The 19458-nt window shown below is 42.4% G+C and overlaps 1 gene segment (V, D, J or C); it reads right to left on the reverse strand.

Annotated features, from left to right (window-relative positions):
• Positions 1-6947: 6947 nt before the first annotated feature.
• On the reverse strand, positions 6948-7542 carry LOC127549079 (immunoglobulin lambda variable 6-57-like). The segment is given in 2 exon segments: positions 6948-7270; positions 7464-7542. Coding segments are annotated over 2 exon segments (369 nt in total).
• Positions 7543-19458: the final 11916 nt, after the last annotated feature.

The raw sequence follows: 19458 nt of genomic DNA on the forward strand, positions 1-19458 counted from the left end.
TGGAGAGCTCCTTGAATGGTTAGAGAAAAACAACTCCCCAGTCCCCAGACTCAGTCCCATACTGCCATCTGGTGGTCCCCACTTAATGTCAGCTTGAACTGGTGCAGATGCTGACCTTAAGAGCTGAGCCAGTGTATGGGACGGCTATTGGAGCTGGTGAAGACCATTCCACACTGTCACCTAGTGGTCATTAGGCCAATGTCACCCTGAGGCTGGTTCAAGGGGTTGAGCTGTTGGTGTTATTCTTCATGCTAGAAGAGGACCAAAATGACATCTTTATGTCGGGATCAAGGTACAGCGTGTCTGACTGTGGCTGGTCAGACCAATATGAGCAGCAGACCAATGGGGGCTGTAATCTACACTCTTTTCTGTAGTCATCAGAGCCCAGTGGCAAGACAAAAGTGGTGACAACTGGTGATGGCATGGGATGTTGTGGGAGACCTTTGCTATGTAACCAAGCTCTAAGTGCTCCTCATGGCCCTTGGACCAAATTGCCCTCATTTACCATTCCACGGGGATGGGGACACCTCACAAGTTTGGGGTGGACACACCCCAAACTCACAAATGGGTTTGATGTCTGGTGATAAACTTGAACCTGGGTTAGCCTGCCTACTGAAATGGTTTACCAGGGGGTGGCTGCTGCACACATCCAACTTCTTGGAGACACAATTGGGAGCTGGGTGGACACCAAATGTGGAAAGTAGTTCTGAAAAGAGCTTAGAAGCTCAGCTGATAACTTCCTATAGCAGTGATCAGCAGCAGCCTGGGAAGAGGGCTGAAAGGAAATGGTCAGGGTTGGGAGATATTCTAGGGTGTCACTGAGTGGAGATTACTCTGAAGGAGGAGAAGGAAGAGGAGAGGGGTGAGGGAGGAAGAGGAATGAGCCAAAGGGAGATGTGAAATTATGCAAAGTTCATCCTGAAGGAGAATGAAGATCTGGAAGGCACCTGAGGGGCCCCTTATTTTGCAGATGAAAAAACTGGAACATTTAAATATTTATTTGTCTAAAGTCATATAGATTATAAGATTAGAGCCAAAATTTGAGGCCAGATTCTAATTCTAGGAGCAAGTATTTCCCTACTGTATCACACTGTACTTGCTTCCCTGGAGGATGTATTATCTCACATACACTTTGGTAAAAGATTTTAAACTTTTCTCTCCCATTTCCTCTCTTGCCTTTGAAGGTCAGAGCATGGTTCTGGGCCCACCAGTTTCATGCTCATTTAGGATTTGAATTGGCCTAGAAAGCTCCAGCCCCTGTACTGCATGTGGTAGTGGCCTATTGGTACTGGGGAACATGCCCTAGAGAGCCTCCACACCCCAGACTTGGGTCACTGAACACTGCAGCTTCATTCACTAGTATTTTCTTCTTTAACATGTTGTTGCACAGATATCACTTTTTCAGTGCATTTCCTCCTGTTGGGTTCACTAGTGAGAATGATTTGAGATTAGAAGGTTGTGGTCCTCATGTAAATAGCAACCTCTTCAGGAAAGAGGAAAGAAGTAAGCCAGGAATGGTATGAAGAGTCTTAGAAAAGATAAGTCAGGATTCAGAGTGAATGTTGCTGTTTTCTTAGGGAAGAGATCAGACTCTTGGATCCAAAGGAGGAGGGAAGAGGTGATATAGAAAGATCTAGGGGAGAAAAAAAGATTTAGCCTAAATGTTACCAAGGTTGGAAAATAAAGTAAATTTGAAAAAGGATCACAAAGGATGTTTTGGCTACTTTGAGGGCTAGGATAGAGGAGATGACATTATTTCGTAGCAGACCCCATGAGCTGGGTGACTCCCTCCAGCACTGTTCAGCAACAGCACTTGAGGACTGAAGGAGATGGTAAGAGTCATCCAATATTGAGGTTAGGCAGGGAGTGACTATTCATAAGGAAAAAGGGATAAGCTTGGAAAATAGAGACTGGTGAGAAATGGAACAGGTTAGAGGGTCTACATAGAAAGAGAAGAAAGTCAAGCCAGAATGGGGTTGGATGGTCTTACAGAGTAAGTTTGGAAGACCACTGAGAGGAGAAAGGAATAAAGGTGATTTAGAAGAAAAAAGGAGAAGGAAAAGGAGGAGGAGAAAGAGAAGAGGAGGAGAAGGAAGAGAAGAGGAAGAGAAAGCGAGGAGGAGAGGAGGAGGAAGAGAAGAGGAAGAAGAGGAGGAGAGGAGGAGAAGAAAAGAGGAGAAAGAGAGGAGGAGGAGGAGGAAGAGGAGGAAGAGAAGATATTTAGGAGGAATGAGGCAAGGGAGAGATGGGATAGTTCTTGTTGCTGGGAAGAAATTCAGTGGGAACATAGATGGAGAGACGTCAAAAGTCACCCACTCTAGTGTTCATTTTATAGATGATGAAACTGAAACCTCTAGAGGTCAAAAGATTTGGCAAATGTCCTGTTTTGGTAAGTTATGAGAGGCAAGATTTGAACTGGACTCATCAGATTCTAGAATCAGTGTTTTCCCACTGTACCACACTGTACTTATTTCCACAGAGGAAGTGTCTCATATATACCACCTTGTTCCAGGAAAGTCTCGTTTGCTCTCCCTCCTTCAGGATCAGATCACTGGCTCTCTTTGCAGGGAGGAGCACTCACACACTGATGTAAGTGAATCATTAATGGGCCAGACAAGTGGAGCTCAGAGGGTTTTTGACTCACTTCCCCAACTGCCTGTGAGAGACCTTCCACCCCTGATATTGCCATTATACTCATGAGATTGACAATAATAATCAGCCTCATCCTCAGCCTGCATCCCCGAAATGCTCAGAGAGGTAGAAATGGTCAAGATGCCTTTGGAGCTAGAGACTCTCTGGGATCCTCCAGGGATGATTGCTAAAGCCATAAGTGATGACCTTGGGAGCCTAGCCCTGGTGTTGTCGGTACAACTGCACATAGTAGGACTTCAAGGGCAGGAGATGGAGACTGACCCGGAGACCCTGAGCTAGACGCTGGCTGAGTCAGCACAGACTGGGCCCAAGCACCTGGAAAAGCAAAGAGAAAGAGAGCTGTGAATTAGAGCGCAGGACCCTCTCTCTCACTGGGTGGAGAGGAGACCACCCCTCTGGGCCCTAAGTGCCCCCTTTCTCTGAGACCCCTCAGGCTGGCACCTTGGCAGAGACTGAGGAGGCTGAGCAGGAAAGGAGCCCAGGCCATGGTAGAGGCTCCCAGAGCTCTGCTTCCTGAGAAACCGAAATAAAAACGAGACTCTGCCGAGTCTTTCTTATCTCTCTTATCCCTCCCCCAGCCCTTCATGCAAATCTGCTTTTTGTCTCCTACCCAGTCACGGTCCCTAGTCTGGTGGGGGGATGGGAAGAATGGGTAGTTAAAAGTGCTGAGGCTCTGACTACATCCCATGGGAGGGTCTGAGAAATGGGCTGAATCAAGTCCTGGGCGATCACAGGGCTCAGTGACAAAACAGTCTGGGCAGCCCCTTGAAAGATTAGTGAAAAATTTACTAGGTCTTGAGCCCCATGCCGTACTGCCACCTTGTGGCCCATAGTCAAATGCCGCCCTTCGGCTGGTGGGGAGAATGACATGAATGATGGCTTAGGAACTGAGAGTGTGGGGCGACTACAGGGAGCCGGTGAAGCCCCAAGAGCAGTCCCTCACTGCCCCCCGTGGCCATGTCACTAATGTCACCCTGGGGCTTATCCAAGTGTTGACATGAATAGGGAGGATACCAAGGTAGAAATGTTTTCCTGCCCTCAAGTACACAAATCATTGAATCTTCTTCACATTACTTGGTTTTTTCCCTATAAAGTTCCAACTGGAAAAATCAGAGGAAATCCTGTCATCTTTTAAGCAGAAATCAGACTTCTTGTATTTGCCATGTGCTTCAGGAGTGGCAAGAGTGGGCACTGGACATCTATGGCAGGAAGACTCTGAGTCTTCCTCAGGTTGGGAAGGGAGCCCGACCCCCAGCCTATTGGTAGGGAAGCCCTTCCATCATAAGTCATTCCTATAATACATTACCAGATTCCCAAGGTCTTCTGGGACCATCTCACCTGGAGACTTACCTTGGTTTTTGTTGAATTACTCTGTGGCTGCTTCATTTAGAGCATCAGGGTCCTGGGGCTAAATACTTTCCAAAGACCTGCAAGCAGAAGAGGAAGAGAGGATGTTGGGGAGGAGGTGGTACCTTAGGAAAGGCCCCTGCCGGCAAGGGAGCCCCTTCAGCTGTGGTCTGTGAGGATTTTTACCCCTTACCTCTTCTGCTCTGGAGGGAGAGATGGGGAGATCACAACTCCACATCCCAGAGTACAAAGAAACAATTAGTGTTAGGATACTATAAGTAGAAAGTAGGATGTGATGGGAAATTCATGAAGACTAAGAAAAGCTGTGTGAATTTGTATGGAAAAGCCAATGAATATGGGAAGAGACAGATGTGTAAGGGTCCAAGATCAATGACACAGAGAAATTTGTTGTGGGGAGAAGAATGGGATAATTATAATAGGTAGCCATCCCAGTCAAGGGAAGCAGAAGAGGAACTGGCCTTCACAAGAAGGGCTACCTTATTATCACTGGGAATGAAGGAGGTGATGGTGGAAACAAGAGTTGAGAAAATGACCTATGTCATCACAATCAGTAGCCTCATATGCACCCACCCATATGGCCCCTTGCCATCTCTTAGCAACAAGCCTTCTTTGTTCCTTCTACACAATATGTAGCCTGACCTGAGTGTGGTGTGGAAATCACCACTGTCCTGCTGCTGCCTAGCATGGTTCTTGGGAGCAAGCTCCCTCAGGAAAACCTAGTTCCTCCCAAGCTGACATGGGCCCCTCTCTTTTTGGAATCTGTAACTTTTCTGATTATGGTGGGATCATCCCTCTGCTTTGTCTAGAGCAGTGGTTCTCAGAGTATAGTCTAGAGAATCCTGGGGATCTCTGAAACCTTTTAGAGGGTCTACAAATTCAAAAATAATTTTTATTTCCAATATGATAAATGTCGATAAATATAACCCAGATAAACAAAAACGCTTTATCTGTCAATAAAAAGTTATTTAAAAAAAAACTCTTTAGAGAGATCCTCAATAATTTTTAATAGGATAAAGATACTGAAAACAAAAGTTTGAGAACCACTGGTCTAGAGCTCTAAAATTGTCGTTGTGGACCGACTCCCACTTGGGAAATCTTGGATTGCACTTCCACATCCTCAAAGAGCGGACTGTCACTGTGTCAGGTGGCTGCACCTCACTGAAAATGTTAGTGGATACCCAGAAAAGGTAGACTTGCTTACAAAAGAACTGAGAGCGCCTCCCTTCAGAAAGGAAGGTGACATGTTTAGGGAAGGAAGTTCAATGGGAATGAGAAAGTAGAAACCCTTGCCTGTAGTTTTGCTTGCCTGGGAGGGAGATTAGTGATCGGGGTGAATGGACACGGCAAAGAATGGAACCCTAAGTCAGAGAATCCCTGGGAAGACAGCAAGAAGACCCATCTGGAAGACAGTGGAAGATCTGAAAGATGGTATTAAGGGTATAAGATAGAAAAGAGGGAATTTAAGAAGTTAAAACAGAATCTCTCCCCATCTCCCTTCTCTTTGTCCCTCTCTCCCTCTTTCTAACAGGTATCAGGAGAGTTGATGGTAAAAGAGAGAAAAAGAGAGAGAATTATTCAGGGAAGGAAGATTCTTTGGAATATGAGGGCAAGAGCTGTCCCTGTGTGGGAGGGTGAGAAGTGCTGAACTGTACCAAATGGCTCTTCTCTCATCCTTTGCCAGAGCCTTTCATTCCATCTCTCCCTTTGGGTTTCAGCCCATTAGAGGCTGGCCCTGGAGCCCAGAAGGTCTATGACTGGAGAAGATGGATTATAAGACTGAGGTCTCTGACTCTGCCCCCATGAGATGGAATGGGCAGGAAGCAGCTGCTCAGCATCACGTGGCTCAGCGGGCACACATCAAAGACCTGCCTAATCTTTAAGAAGGCATGGAATCTCACTAGCCCCCAAATCCAGGTTGCTGCCTTCCTCCTTCTGGGGGTCTTGTCCAACTTGTCCAAGTGCTTACAGAGACAAGGACGGCCATTGCCCCTCGTGTTTCCTGATGTCAGAATCACTCTCTAGGGTCAGTGGGATTGAGGGGAGTAACCCCAGAGCTTGTGTTTCATGATGGGCTTGGCCCAACTGCTCCAGATAGACTAAGGGAGGGAATAAGTCATGGATTCAAGGTGTAAGCTAGGGCTTCAAGAGCTTCCTCCAAGAAAATGGCCTCTATGTTTTCAGGGCCCCAATGGGTACAGTGTTAAGTGTTGAAGGAGCAGGGAAATGGTAAATTTAAAAGACTGAGAAGACAAATCCTGAAATAAATGTTGCCAGCATTGCAAAATAGGATCATTAAGGAATAATTCACAGGGGATAGTTTGGCTGACTTGAGGGCCGTTAAGACTGTGGATGACATGATTTTGTTGGGGAACCTCTCAGCTCACCGGTGACTCCCTGAAGCAATGGTCAGCAGCAGCAAGGTAGGAGGACTGAAGGGAGCTGATGACAGTGGGGGATGGCCTGGGAGACCACTGAGCAGAGGTCACTGGGAAAGATGAGGGGGAGGAGGAATGAGCCAAAAGGACAAGTGGGATAATGGAAGATTCTTGCTGCGTGAAGGAGATTGAATGGGAACTCAGCTGTAGAGTGGGCAGGGACCTTAGAAGCCATTGAAGTGATTCATTCTATGGAGGACAAAACTGAGGCCTGAGATTAAAAGACATCCCATTGGTGAGAACCATGATTTGGAGCCAGATCATCTGATTCAGAAATCAGGGCTATCTCTAACCACCCTGTCCATATTTCCCCAGAAGAGCTGGCTCTTGTATGCCTTGGTCCAGGAAGCCAGACTTGGGTCTCCTATTGCCAAGCGTCAGACCATGACCAACCTCCCCCCAACAGGGAGCAGCACTCAGACCATGTTGTGACTGAATCACTCACGCACAGAACAATGGAACTCAGGGTTTTTGTCTCACTTCCCCATTGATCTAAACCGCTGTGGGCTTGTAGAGGCCATCATAGGATTGACAGTAATAATCAGCCTCGTCCTCAGGCTGCAGCCCAGAGATGCTCAGAGAAGCGAAGTTGCTTGAGTCATCTATGGAGCCTGAGAATCTCTTTGGGATCCCGGAGGGACGTTCACTATTCGCATAGAGAATGAGCTGGGGGCTCCCGCCCTGGTGCTGCTGGTACCAGTGCACGTAGTCGTCACTAATGCTGCCACTTCTTCGAGCGCAGGGGATGGAGACCGACTGACCCAGGGATCCTGACCTGGATGCCGGCTGAGTCAGCACAGACTGGGGCCAAGCACCTGGAGAGAGAGAGAGCTGTGAGTCAGGGGTCAGGACCCTCTCTTTCCTCCTCAGTGTGTGTGGGGGAGACAGAGAGAGAGCTGAGAGTCAGGGGCCAGGACCCACTCTCCCTCTTCACTGGTGGGGGGAGAGAGGAGACCACCCTTCTGGGCCCTAAGCAGCCCCTTTCTCTGAGGCCCCTCAGACTGGTACCTTGGCAGAGAGTGAGGAGGATGAGCAGGAGAGGAGTCCAGGCCATGATGGAGCCCCCAGAACTCTGCTCCCTGAGACCCTGCAGCTGGACTGGATGCTGCCAATCTCTCGTGTCTCTTATCCCTCCTCAGCCCTTCATGCAAATCAGCTACTTTCTCACCCATTTTGAGAGCTCTTAAAATGAAAGCAAAGCCAGGGGAGGCTGTGGCTGGAGGAAGAATGGCTAACCATACAGAGGCTCTAACTTCCCCATGGGAGAGCCCCAGGAGGAAGCAGCTGCTGGGCCATCTTGCAGCCCAATGATCTCAATGCAGATGTCTGGGTAGAAGTGGGAGTGGGTAGGAGCTCCTTAGACAGTTTAGAAAATAATTCTCCAGTCCCCAAACAGAGTCTCATAGGGGCACCCAGTGACCCATAGGCAGTTATCACCCAAAGTCTTCAATGGTGAAGTTCAGTGGTCTCATGCAACCTGAGAACTCAGCATAAAAAAACTTTGTGGTCCTTTTCTTGTAAGTTTTTGTGTTTTTTAAATAGCTTATCAGACTAGATTGATATTCAAAAGTTTCTACTATCCCAGGGACATCTCACAACTGGTCTTTCCCCGCTTATTCCTTGGGGCTAAGGTCTCTTGATCCACTCTTGTAGTGTTTCCTGTCTGATTCTCCACTTTCTCACGACTGAAACCAAGAGCTGGATGTCCTGTGCTGCGCTCTTGTCCTGGCACCTTTTGCTAATTTGAATTTAAGGCTCAATGAGAATTTAAAAAACAAAACAAGCAAAGCCTGAGAATGGGAGTCTAATGAAATGACAGAAGAGAAAGAAGAGGAAGGAGTTTGGGATCAAGGCCAGATCTGGGGACACAAAGACCTAAATCAAATATGGTAAAGGGTCCCCAAAAGGGGCAGGTCCATGCACTGCAGCAAGGGAATTAATCAGATGATGTCTTCCTCCAAAGGTCAGATACTTCCCTTGGTCTGGATTTGGGGGAACAAGCCCTTTCCCAAGATATACAGACTAATAGAGGCACAGATCGGATCAAAAGCATTTCAGGTGGGAAAAGGACCTCAGGAGGTGTTGAGACAATGGCCAGTTCTGGATATCAAATGTAATTGTGACTGAACTATAGCTTCATAAGAGCGACAGTCACGTGTGTGTGTGTGTATGTGTGTGTGTGTGTGCGTGTGTGTGTGGCCAAGTCACTTGATGCACCCCCCAGCTGATGCTTGGGTCTCAGAAGCTTCCTTCAATTTGCCGGCTGGCTGCCTTAAGCCCAAATTCCTCACCATCAGAGCTGTCCACAAAGGAGTGCTATGTGACACCTTCACGAAATAGAATCACCACAACTTCTCTCTGCTGCTTAGGCAAAATAGCCTTCTCCTCTGCTCCCCAAGACACTCAACCTTCAAGTGCTTAGATTTCCCTCCCTTCAGTCTTGCCAATGCAGCTTCCTTCTCCACCAAGCATTGCCTGGGTTTTAAATGTGAAGGATGAAATGCTGCTTGAAAACCACAAGGAATAGACATATTCTTTGGCATGCTAGGCCCTCATTCAGTCACAATGAATCAGTTCCCCTGGAGCAAGGCTGGATAGAGCTCTCTCTCATTCTTCTAGAGATGCCCCTGAGAGATTGGTAGGTTAACTCTTGTGCCATCAGCTATGGAAGAGAGGAAGAGGAGTATGGATTATGGACCCCTTCCCCAGACTGCTAAAAAGAGCTATAGCATAGTCATGTCACCACAGAGAGCAATCATGCACCCAGGATTCATAACAGAACTAAACACTGATGTTCTGAGCCTAAAACAGATTGAGTCTCCATCTGACCATCTGGAACAGAGCAGGAAAGCATGAGAATTTTGAAGGAAACACTTGGGATCAGTATTTAGACCTTAGTTCAAGTAATCCCTTATTTTACCTAAGTAAAAAGTTCCTTAAAATTTAGAATGAATTATGAAACACGATCAATCAATATCCATAGACAAGTGCAAATTAAGACAACTCTGAGGCAGCACTTCACACCTCTCAGATAAGCTAAGATGACAGGAAAAGATAATGACACATGTTGAAGGGGATGTGGGAAAACTGTAACCCTAGTGCATTGTTGGTAGAGTCATGAAGTGATCTAATCATTCTGGAGAGCAATTTGAAACTATGCCGAAAGGGCTATCAAACTCTGCAACCTTTGATCCAGCAGTGTGTCTACTAGGTCTGTATCCCAAAGAGATCATAAAAGAGGGAAAAGGACCCACATGTGCATAAATGTTTGCAGCAGCCTTTTTTTGTAGAGACAAAGAACTGGAAAGTGAGTGGATGCCCATCAGTTGAGGAACGGTTGAACAAGTTATGGCATATGAATGTAATGGAATATTATTGCTCTATAAGAAATGATGAGCAGGCTGATTTCAGGCTGCAAAGACTTACATGAACTGATAGTGAAGTGAACAGAACCAGGAGATCATTGTACATGGCAACAAGATTATGTGTTGATCAACTGCGACAGACTTGACTCTTTTCAACAAAGAGGTGATTCAAGGCAATTCCAATAGTGTTTATGATGGAAAGAGACATCTGCATCTAAAAATAGAATTATGGAAACTAAATATGAATTAAAACATAGTATTTCTACCTTTATTATTGTTGTTTATTTGCTTGTTTTTGTTTTCTTATGTTTTTTCTTTTACTTTTTGATCTGATTTTTCTTGCACAGAATGACAAATATGGAAATATGCTTAGAAGAATTGCACATACTTAACCTATATTGGATTATTTGTTGTCTAAGGGAGGGAAGTGGATGAGGAAGGGAGAAAAATTTGGAACATAAGGTTTTCCTAAGGTGAATGTTAAAATCAGTTGTTGCATGTTTTTGGAAAAATAGAAAGCTATTAAAAAGAAAATTAAAAATAGAAAATGGGAATAAACCAAATAGGAGTTAATAGCTCTATAAAGACACAAGAAATATGAAAACAAAGAGAAATGATTAAGCAAAGATTGACTATAAGGTATTTTATAGCGTAAACTATGATATAATGCTTTAAGATTGCAAAGGGCCATATACATCTTAACTCATTTGTTCCTCACAAAATTCTCTGAAATCACAACAAAGAAATGTAGTCTAGGGTTTTCTTCTTTCACAGTCACACTTACAAAAGCAGGCTGGAGCCCCCAGTTTGAGACTCTTTGTTCCTCTCTTCCTGTACTTCTCACTTCTTGCCTTGGAAGGTCATTCTTTCTTCACAGAGACAGAACAGAAACACTCATATTCAGGTCTTTACATGATCAGTCATCCTTGTTGATCGCCTTCTCCCTAAGCTGTTGCAATGTTCAACAACTCCTGGGTTTTTTTTTTTTTTTTTGCTTTGCTTTCAAGGCTTCTAGCCAATTGAAAATCCAAAGCTTTCCTTTCTGAGCATCAAGTCTTCATCCTTCCAATGAAGGGATTTATCTCAATGATTGCTGACCCCTAACCCAATGAGCTATCAAGACTTTGGCTATGTAGAAGACCCATTAATGACTGGAAACAAGATCCTACTAGTTCCCAATGATAGAACATCTTAGGCCGCTCATTAAGGAAGTTAATACAACACTCATTGGGGCCGTGATGTAAAGCTCGGGCCTCCCATAAGCTCCAGAGTCGAGTCACAGAATAATGAGCTTATACATGTCAATATTTAGCCTTTTACAAGCACAGGAGGCCATGGGAAGCATGGAAGGCATGGGAGGCCTTTTCTACAAGTAACCAAATTTTTTACGAGGCTTTACAAAAATTGTTCATTTGGCCAGTCCATGGAGCTAAAGGAAGTCTACTGCAGAGATTGGAGCTGGACAGTGTTGACCTCAGATCCCAAAGCATCTCAGCTATACCAGAGGCTCATGCATTCAGGATCTGTGCCCCTTTTTGCTCCTCCTCCTGAGAGAAATACAACTCTCAGGGTTCTTAGACAGGATTCTTCATTCCCAAACTCTGTCTCTGTCTTTGTCCCTGTCTCTCCTTCTCTCTTTGTTCCTCTATTCTCTCTCTCTGTCTCTCTGTCTCTCTCTCTCTGTGTCTCTGTCTCTGTCTCTCTCTTTCTCCCTCTTACTCTCCCATCTCCTCTCTATTTTTCTGTCTCTGTGTGTCTCTATCTCTATTTCTCTGTCTATTTCTCTATCTCTGTCTCTGACTTTCATACACACACCCTCACACATACACTCTTCTCCTAATACAATACTTTTATTCATCCCTTAATTATTTTATCATCACATCAATGTCATCCTACATCCACACACTCTATGTATACTTTTTCTAATTGTGCTAAAAGAAATACAGTTCTTAAGTGCTACAAGTATCACCCTCCCATATATGTATATAAACAATCCATCTTATTGTATAACATATTGTATTTCTTTCCTGTTTACTTTTTTAACCTTCTCTTGAATCTTGTGTTTGAAAACCTAATTCTCTGTCTGGTTCTGACTTGTCTATGAGGAAAGTTTGAAAGTCCCCTTAAGTGACTTCTGGCCAAGATGGTGGAGAGGAGGCACACAGCTGTGTAAGCTCCGCGTTTTTCTCTCACTATCCATTTCATTACAAGCCTCTGAATTGATGCTTGACTGAAAAAAAACCCCACAAATAGTTACCAAGAGAAGCCATCCTTGAGATTCGCCAAGAAAGGTCTGTTTTTGCATGAGGGCTGGGACGGTCTTGGATCGGGCGCAGGGTGCGGGCAGGCAGCTGAGAGCACAGCAGGCAGCTCACAGTCGAGCAGACTGGAGAAGGGGTGGGGTGTGATCGCAGCCATCTCTGCGGGGAGAGCTTTGCTACAGGACTGGATACTTTGCCCTGGTAGCAAGTCAGCAGCCCAGCAGAGAAGCTAAAAACACTGGGGCGAGGAATACAACCCCAAACAGCTGGAGTCTCTCGGGACCTCCCTCCCCCCCCCCCCCCCCCCGCTCCTCCACCCCTGTCCTTCACAGTGACTCAGCAGGCTCTGGGATCTCAGAGCACAGGCTCAGCACAGTAGGGCTAGTGCCTCACTGCTGCCTCCCCAGTCTGTAGAGGAAGCTCGGTAACATCACCCAGCCCCTCCCCACAAAAAGTAGACTCCAATTAGGGGTGATTTCTTTTTTCTTTTTGCTAGTTTGTCTTTGATTCTTTGATACAATGAGCAAGAAACTGAAGAGGACTTTAACCCTTGACAGCTTCTATACAGAAAGAGAACAGACTCCAAATCCTGAGAGACTAAAAACAGACTGTCTCCAGGTGAATCCCCAAAGGAGGAGATCATCTGTTCCTCAGCACAGATGAACCTCATAGAAGTAATTAAAAAGGCTCTCACAAGGGAGCTAGAAGAAAAATGGGAAAAGGAAAGGGAGGCTTGGCAAGAGAGGCTGGAGAAGTCATCCCACTCATTTAAAGAGAGAGTGGATAAAGAAATAAAATCCTTGAAAAATAGGATTAGTGAACTGGAAACAGAAAATAGCTCTCTAAAAAACAAAAATGGTGAAATGGAAAAAAATTCCATAGAACAAAAGAACTCAATTGGACCATTAGAAAAAGATTTTAAAAGAGTGAGTGAAGAAAATACTTCATTGAAAATTAGAATTGAACAATTGGAATTGAATGACTCGAGGAGACAAGAAGAATCAGTCAAGCAAATCCAAAAAAATCAAACAATGGAAAAGAATGTGAAATACCTTCTGGGGAAGACAATAGACCTGGAAAACAGATCCAGGAGAGATAATCTGAGAATCATTGGACTCCCAGAAAAGCATGATGAAAAAAAGAGCCTGGACACTATTTTCCAAGAGAACGGCCCAGAAGTCATAGAAACAGAGGGTAAAATAGACATTGAAAGAATTCATCGATCACCCACTGAAAGGGATCCTAAAATCAAAACACCAAGAAATATAATGGCCAAATGCCAGAACCCTCAGACGAAGGAAAAAAATATTGCAAGCAGCTAGAAAAACCCAATTCAAGTATTGAGGAGCCACAATAAGGATCACTCAGGATCTAGCAGCATCCACGTTAAAGGATCGAAGGGCCTGGAATATGATATTCCGAAAGGCTAAAGAACTTGGTATGCAACCAAAAATAACTTACCCAGCTAGAATGAGCATCTTTTTCCAGGGAAGAAGATGGACATTCAATGAAGTAAGCGAATTTCACCTATTTTTGATGAAAAAGCCAGAACTTAACAAAAAGTTTGATCTACAAATATAGAACTCAAGAGAAATCTAAAAAGGTAAAGATTAATCTTGGGAACTATATTTCTGATATAAAGATGTATAAAGAATACATGTATACCTTGTTCTAGAACGTAGATGTGGAAAGGACATTGTACCAGAAAAAGGGTAAAGTGGGGGTACTACATCTCATGAAGAGGCAAAGGAAACCTATTATATCTGAGAGAAAGAATGGAAGGGAATGAATATAGTGGGTATCTTACTACCTTCAGAATTGGCTTTAAGAGAAAAATTTTAGACATATTCAATTTATGGTGAAACTTCTCCCACCTCATTGAAAAGTGAGAAGGGAAAAGTGAAAAGGGAAGGAATAACCTAAGTGGAAGGGAATACGGAAACTGGGAGGGAAAGGGGTAAGATAGGGGGAGGAATTCTAAGGCTGGGGGGAGAGATACTAAAAAGGGAGGGGTGTGAGAAGCAAGTGGTGCTCACAAGCTTAATACTGGGAAGGGGGGTAAGGAGGAAAGAAGGGAGAAAAGCATAAACAGGGGTTAACAAAATGGCAAGTAATAAAGAATTGGTCATTTTAACCATAAATGTGAACGGGGTAAACTCCCCCATAAAGAGGAAGCAGTTAGCAGAATAGATTAAAAGCCAGAATCCTACAATATGTTGTTTACAGGAAACACACCTGAAGCAGGGAGATACATGCAGGTTAAAGGTAAAAGGTTGGAGCAAAATCTATTATGCTTCAGGTGAAGTCAAAAAAGCAGGGGTAGCCATCCTGATCTCAGATCAAGCTAAAGCAAAAATTGATCTAATTAAAAGAGATAAGGAAGGGCACTATATCTTACTAAAGGGAGGCATGGATAATGAAGCAATATCACTATTAAACATATATGCGCCAAGTGGTGTAGCATCTAATTTCTTAAAAGAAAAATTAAGAGAGCTGCAAGAAGAAATAGACAGCAAAACTATAATAGTGGGAGATCTCAACCTTGCACTCTCAGAATTAGATAAATCAAACCACAAAATAAATAAGAAAGAAGTCAAAGAGGTAAATAGAATACTAGAAAAGTTAGATATGATAGATCTCTGGAGAAAATGTAATGGAGACAGAAAGGAGTACACTTTCTTTTCAGCAGTTCATGGGACCTATACAAAAATTGACCATATATTAAGACATAAAAACCTCAAATTCAAATGCAGTAAAGCAGAAATAGTAAATGCATCCTTTTCAGACCACGATGCAATGAAAATTACATTCAACAAAAAGCCAGGGGAAAGTAGACCAAAAAATAATGGGAAACTAAATAATCTTATACTAAAGAATTATTGGGTGAAACAGCAAATCATAGACATAATTAATAATTACACCCAAGAAAATGATAATAATGAGACATCATACCAAAATGTATGGGATGCAGCCAAAGCGGTAATAAGGGAAAATTTCATATCTCTAGAGGCCTATTTGCATAAAATAGAGAAAGAGAAGCTCAATGAATTGGACTTGCAACTAAAAATGCTTGAAAAGGAACAAATTAAAACCCTCCAGTCAAATACTAAACTTGAAATTCTAAAAATAAAAGGAGAGATCAATAAAATTGAAAGTAAAAAAAAACTATTGAATTAATTAATAAAACTAAGAGTTGGTTCTATGAAAAAACCAACAAAATAGACAAACCCTTAGTAAATCTGATTAAAAAAAAGAAAGAGGAAAATCAAATTGTTAGTCTTAAAAATGAAAAGGGAGGACTCGCCACTAACGAAGAGGAAATTAGAGCAATAATTAGGAGTTACTTTGCCCAACTTTATGCCAATAAATTTGACAACTTAAATGAAATAGAAGAATACCTCCAAAAATATAGCTTGCCCAAACTAACAGAGGAAGAAGTAAATATTCTAAACAGTCCCATCTCAGAAAAAGAATTAGAACAAACTATCAACCAACTCCCTAAGAAAAAATCCCCAGGACCACATGGATTTACATGTGAATTCTACCAAACATTTAAAGAACAATTAACTCCAATTATTGAAATTATTGAATATATTGAAAATATATTGAAAAAATAGGGATTGAAGGAGTCCTACTAAACTCCTTTTATGACACAGACATGGTACTGATACCTAAACCAGGTAGGTTGAAAACAGAGATAGAAAATTATAGACCAATCTCCCTAATGAATATTGATGCTAAAATCTTAAATAAAACATTAGCAAAAAGATTACAAAAAATCGTCACCAGGATAATACACTATGACCAAGTAGGATTTATACCAGGAATGCAGGGCTGGTTCAATATTAGGAAAACTATTAGCATAATTGACTATATCAATAACCAACCAAACAAAAACCATATGATCATCTCAATAGATGCAGAAAAAGCATTTGATAAAATTCAACATCCATTCCTAATAAAAACACTTGAGAGCATAGGAATAAACGGACTTTTCCTTAAAATAGTCAGGAGCATCTATTTAAAACCATCAGTAAGCATCATATGCAATGGGGAAAAACTGGAATCTTTCCCAGTAAGATCTGGAGTGAAGCAAGGTTGCCCGCTATCACCATTATTATTCAATATCGTATTAGAAACACTAGCCTCGGCAATAAGAGTCGAGAAAGATATTAAAGGAATTAGAGTAGGCAATGAGGAAACCAAACTATCACTCTTTGCAGATGATATGATGGTATACCTAGAGAACCCCAGAGATTCTACTAAAAAGCTATTAGAAATAATTCATAATTTTAGCAAAGTAGCTGGATACAAAATAAATCCCCATAAATCCTCAGCATTTTTATACATCACCAACAAAATCCAACAGCAAGAGATACAAAGAGAAATTCCATTCAGAATAACTGTTGATAGCATAAAATATTTGGGAATCTACCTACCAAAGGAAAGTCAGGAATTATATGAGCAAAATTACAAAAAAGTTTCCACACAAATAAAGTCAGACTTAAATAATTGGAAAAATATTAAGTGCTCTTGGATAGGCCGAGCGAATATAATAAAGATGACCTTAATGGGCGGGGTAGATACCTCATAAGGAGCAATTCATTCAACACTCTCTACTTGCCTTCAACCAGACTGAGCCCATCGGCCAGTTTACTGGGCTGTGGCTGCTGTGCCTGCTACAACTCCTTGAAGCCCCAGGGGCATGTTAAATGGATCATGCAGACACCAAACATGAAAAACAGCCCTCACTGCAGAAGTACTAGTGCTCCCTGAATATATTCCCGTAAAAGATGACTGGCCTTGTGAAAGAAGTGGCTAAATAATATGGAGCACTAAATGAATGAAACGATTTTCAGAGAAACTAGGACCCTCTCTTCTCTCCAAAATACCCCACCAAATGGTTTACATGATTTGTGACTAGGAAAATTATGAATCATACTCAGAATAGGATATACTGAAGTTACATCTTGGTTCCTTTTAATATCAGCATACTCCAGTCTTGAAGATTTATTTTTGCCTTAAAAGATTAAAATATATTACCTTAAGAAATGGATAGCTATCAATAGACTTGATGCTTACAGTGAGTAAATTCTCAGCATTTAGTGGATTTTGAGTGAAGGGTAATATATTTACTATATTTGTGGAATATTTGTGGAATGTGCAATTATATATGTAGAATTTTAATCAATTCTATTTAATTTTACAACTGGATGAGGAAAGGAGGGAAAGGGGAGGAAAGATGAAAAGAATGTTGAACAAATATATTACTTTATTTTGGAAAATCTTGTTAAGCTTTTATTTTTAACTGTTTCTGTAACAACTTGAGAGAAGTAGTAATAACAGTACATAACTCTGATTAGTGAAACTTTCTATTGGAAGGACAATCTCTTGAGAATGAAACTCAATATTCTTCAGAATTTTTAATTCAGGTATAATTGTCTGAGTTATCATGAAGGAAGTAGTCCACCATTCAAGGGAAATTCCATAATCTTCACAAAGGGAGTGTATTCCAAGAACTGCTATAAGGGTGTCTATGCCAGAAAAGGCTGAGATAAGGAAGCCCATTGACTCAGTTTCCTCATTAGGTCATTGCCTTTTTAAATAGAGATATTTCTCATCTGGCTAATCCTCAGGCTGACTTAGATAATAACCTTTTAAAGATTGAGATTTTTTGATTGATTGACTGACTAAAAAAAGTTAGCCATAACATTTCCTGAAATCAAACAGAACTAAGGATACTTTATGCTGTTATACCTATAGCAAGTCATTCAGTGCCCTCAGGCTTAGGTCTAATGATGCTACCACCATATGTCCCCTTCTCTCTTTCATAACAAATCTCTCTAACTATACCAGGTAACAATGTACTTTGCTTTTAACATGATCTTACTTTATAATGTTTTAGCACTTCTGAATTGTTATAAAGGGAAACAAATAGAAGGGACCACACTAACTCACTTTAATGCTCTTCCTCTAGCTCTGCTGTTTATAAAGCTGATTGTAATCTACAAGGCTGCATAAGAAATACAGGAGGCAATATTTTCTGACAAACTGTTGGATTGTTTGTATAGGTGACCTCTGAACATTGTCTAAAAAGGCAATATCTTCTGGAGAGGAAAAAGGACTTGTTCACTATGGTGTTAACTGAGAAAGAAAGTTTGCTGAAAAAAAAAAGAAGTCTGAGTGGTTTCCAAAGGCATAAAAACTGAAGGGACTGGGGAATTTTGTAATGTTTCTGTGGGAATACTTGCTAGCCTGTATAAGAACGCTTTCTGGCAAATGAATGTGGAAAACAATAATTTCTGAGTAGCTTGAGCTAATTTCTGCCTCCTAATTGACATGATCAAAGACATCTTATTAGTGTAAAAATAGTTGTAAAGTCAGCAAATCTATATCAGGGTCTCAGGGACTCCCAGGGTTTCATAGACTGGACATTGCTCTAGATTATGAGAGCCACTTGAGGGACTCATGAGCTTCTGTCAGAGTTGCTTTCAAAACCCCAGGGCCTCCTTAGGAATAAGCATTGGATCACTGGTTTTCCAGAGGATTCCTTAGAGAGTTTCCACTATGAATGGGATACTGGATACCCAAGTTTGGAGGATCCCCTCACATTGGTTCTTTTCTTGCCTCAGACTATTGTTATAATGCCATTTTTTCAATGTATTTCTTCAGGTTGGGGTTAGCTGCCAGTGTGACAGAGGACTGGCTGAGTAAGCTCTTGATCTTCAAGGAGATGGCTAAGCCAAGCTCTTCAGGGAACACAAAAGTAGGGAATGAGACATGGGAGAAAGGGTGTTATAGAAGCTCTCAGGAGTTCAGAGTGAACATTTTCTATTTTCTCAGGGAAGACGTTCTCGCTATGAAGGAGAAGGAAAGAGGTAAAATTTGGAGTAACTACTGTGGGATGATGAAAAGAGTTTAATGAAAGAAGAGATGGGCCTAGATCAGATTGGATGACATCAGTTGGGAGTGGAGCCCATCACTCAGCTGGGTGACTTCCTCCAGCATTGTTCAGCAGTGACATGTGAGGGGGACTAAAGAGACATGGGGAAGGTCATCCATGACTGAGGTTAGCTGGAGTGGAATCATCCACAGGGGAAAAGGTCAAACTTATTGAGAGGAGAACATAGAAAAAGGGAAACAGAACATTCAGATTATGAGAGAAGAAAGTAAAATCAGAGCAGGGGTGGAGAAGGAAGTGGAGGTCATTGGAAAGAAGCATGCATTTAGGGGGAATGAGCCAAAGGAAGAAGTGGAATAATGGAAGATTCTTGCTGCTTGAAGGAGATTTAATGGAAACCATCTCAGAAGCCATAAAGATCACTCCTTTCATTCTATAGAGGAGGAAACTGAGCTCTAAGGAGGCTAAAAGACATC

Source organism: Antechinus flavipes, chromosome 1, assembly GCF_016432865.1.
Source record: "Antechinus flavipes isolate AdamAnt ecotype Samford, QLD, Australia chromosome 1, AdamAnt_v2, whole genome shotgun sequence".
NCBI classification, from domain to species: Eukaryota; Metazoa; Chordata; class Mammalia; order Dasyuromorphia; family Dasyuridae; genus Antechinus; species Antechinus flavipes.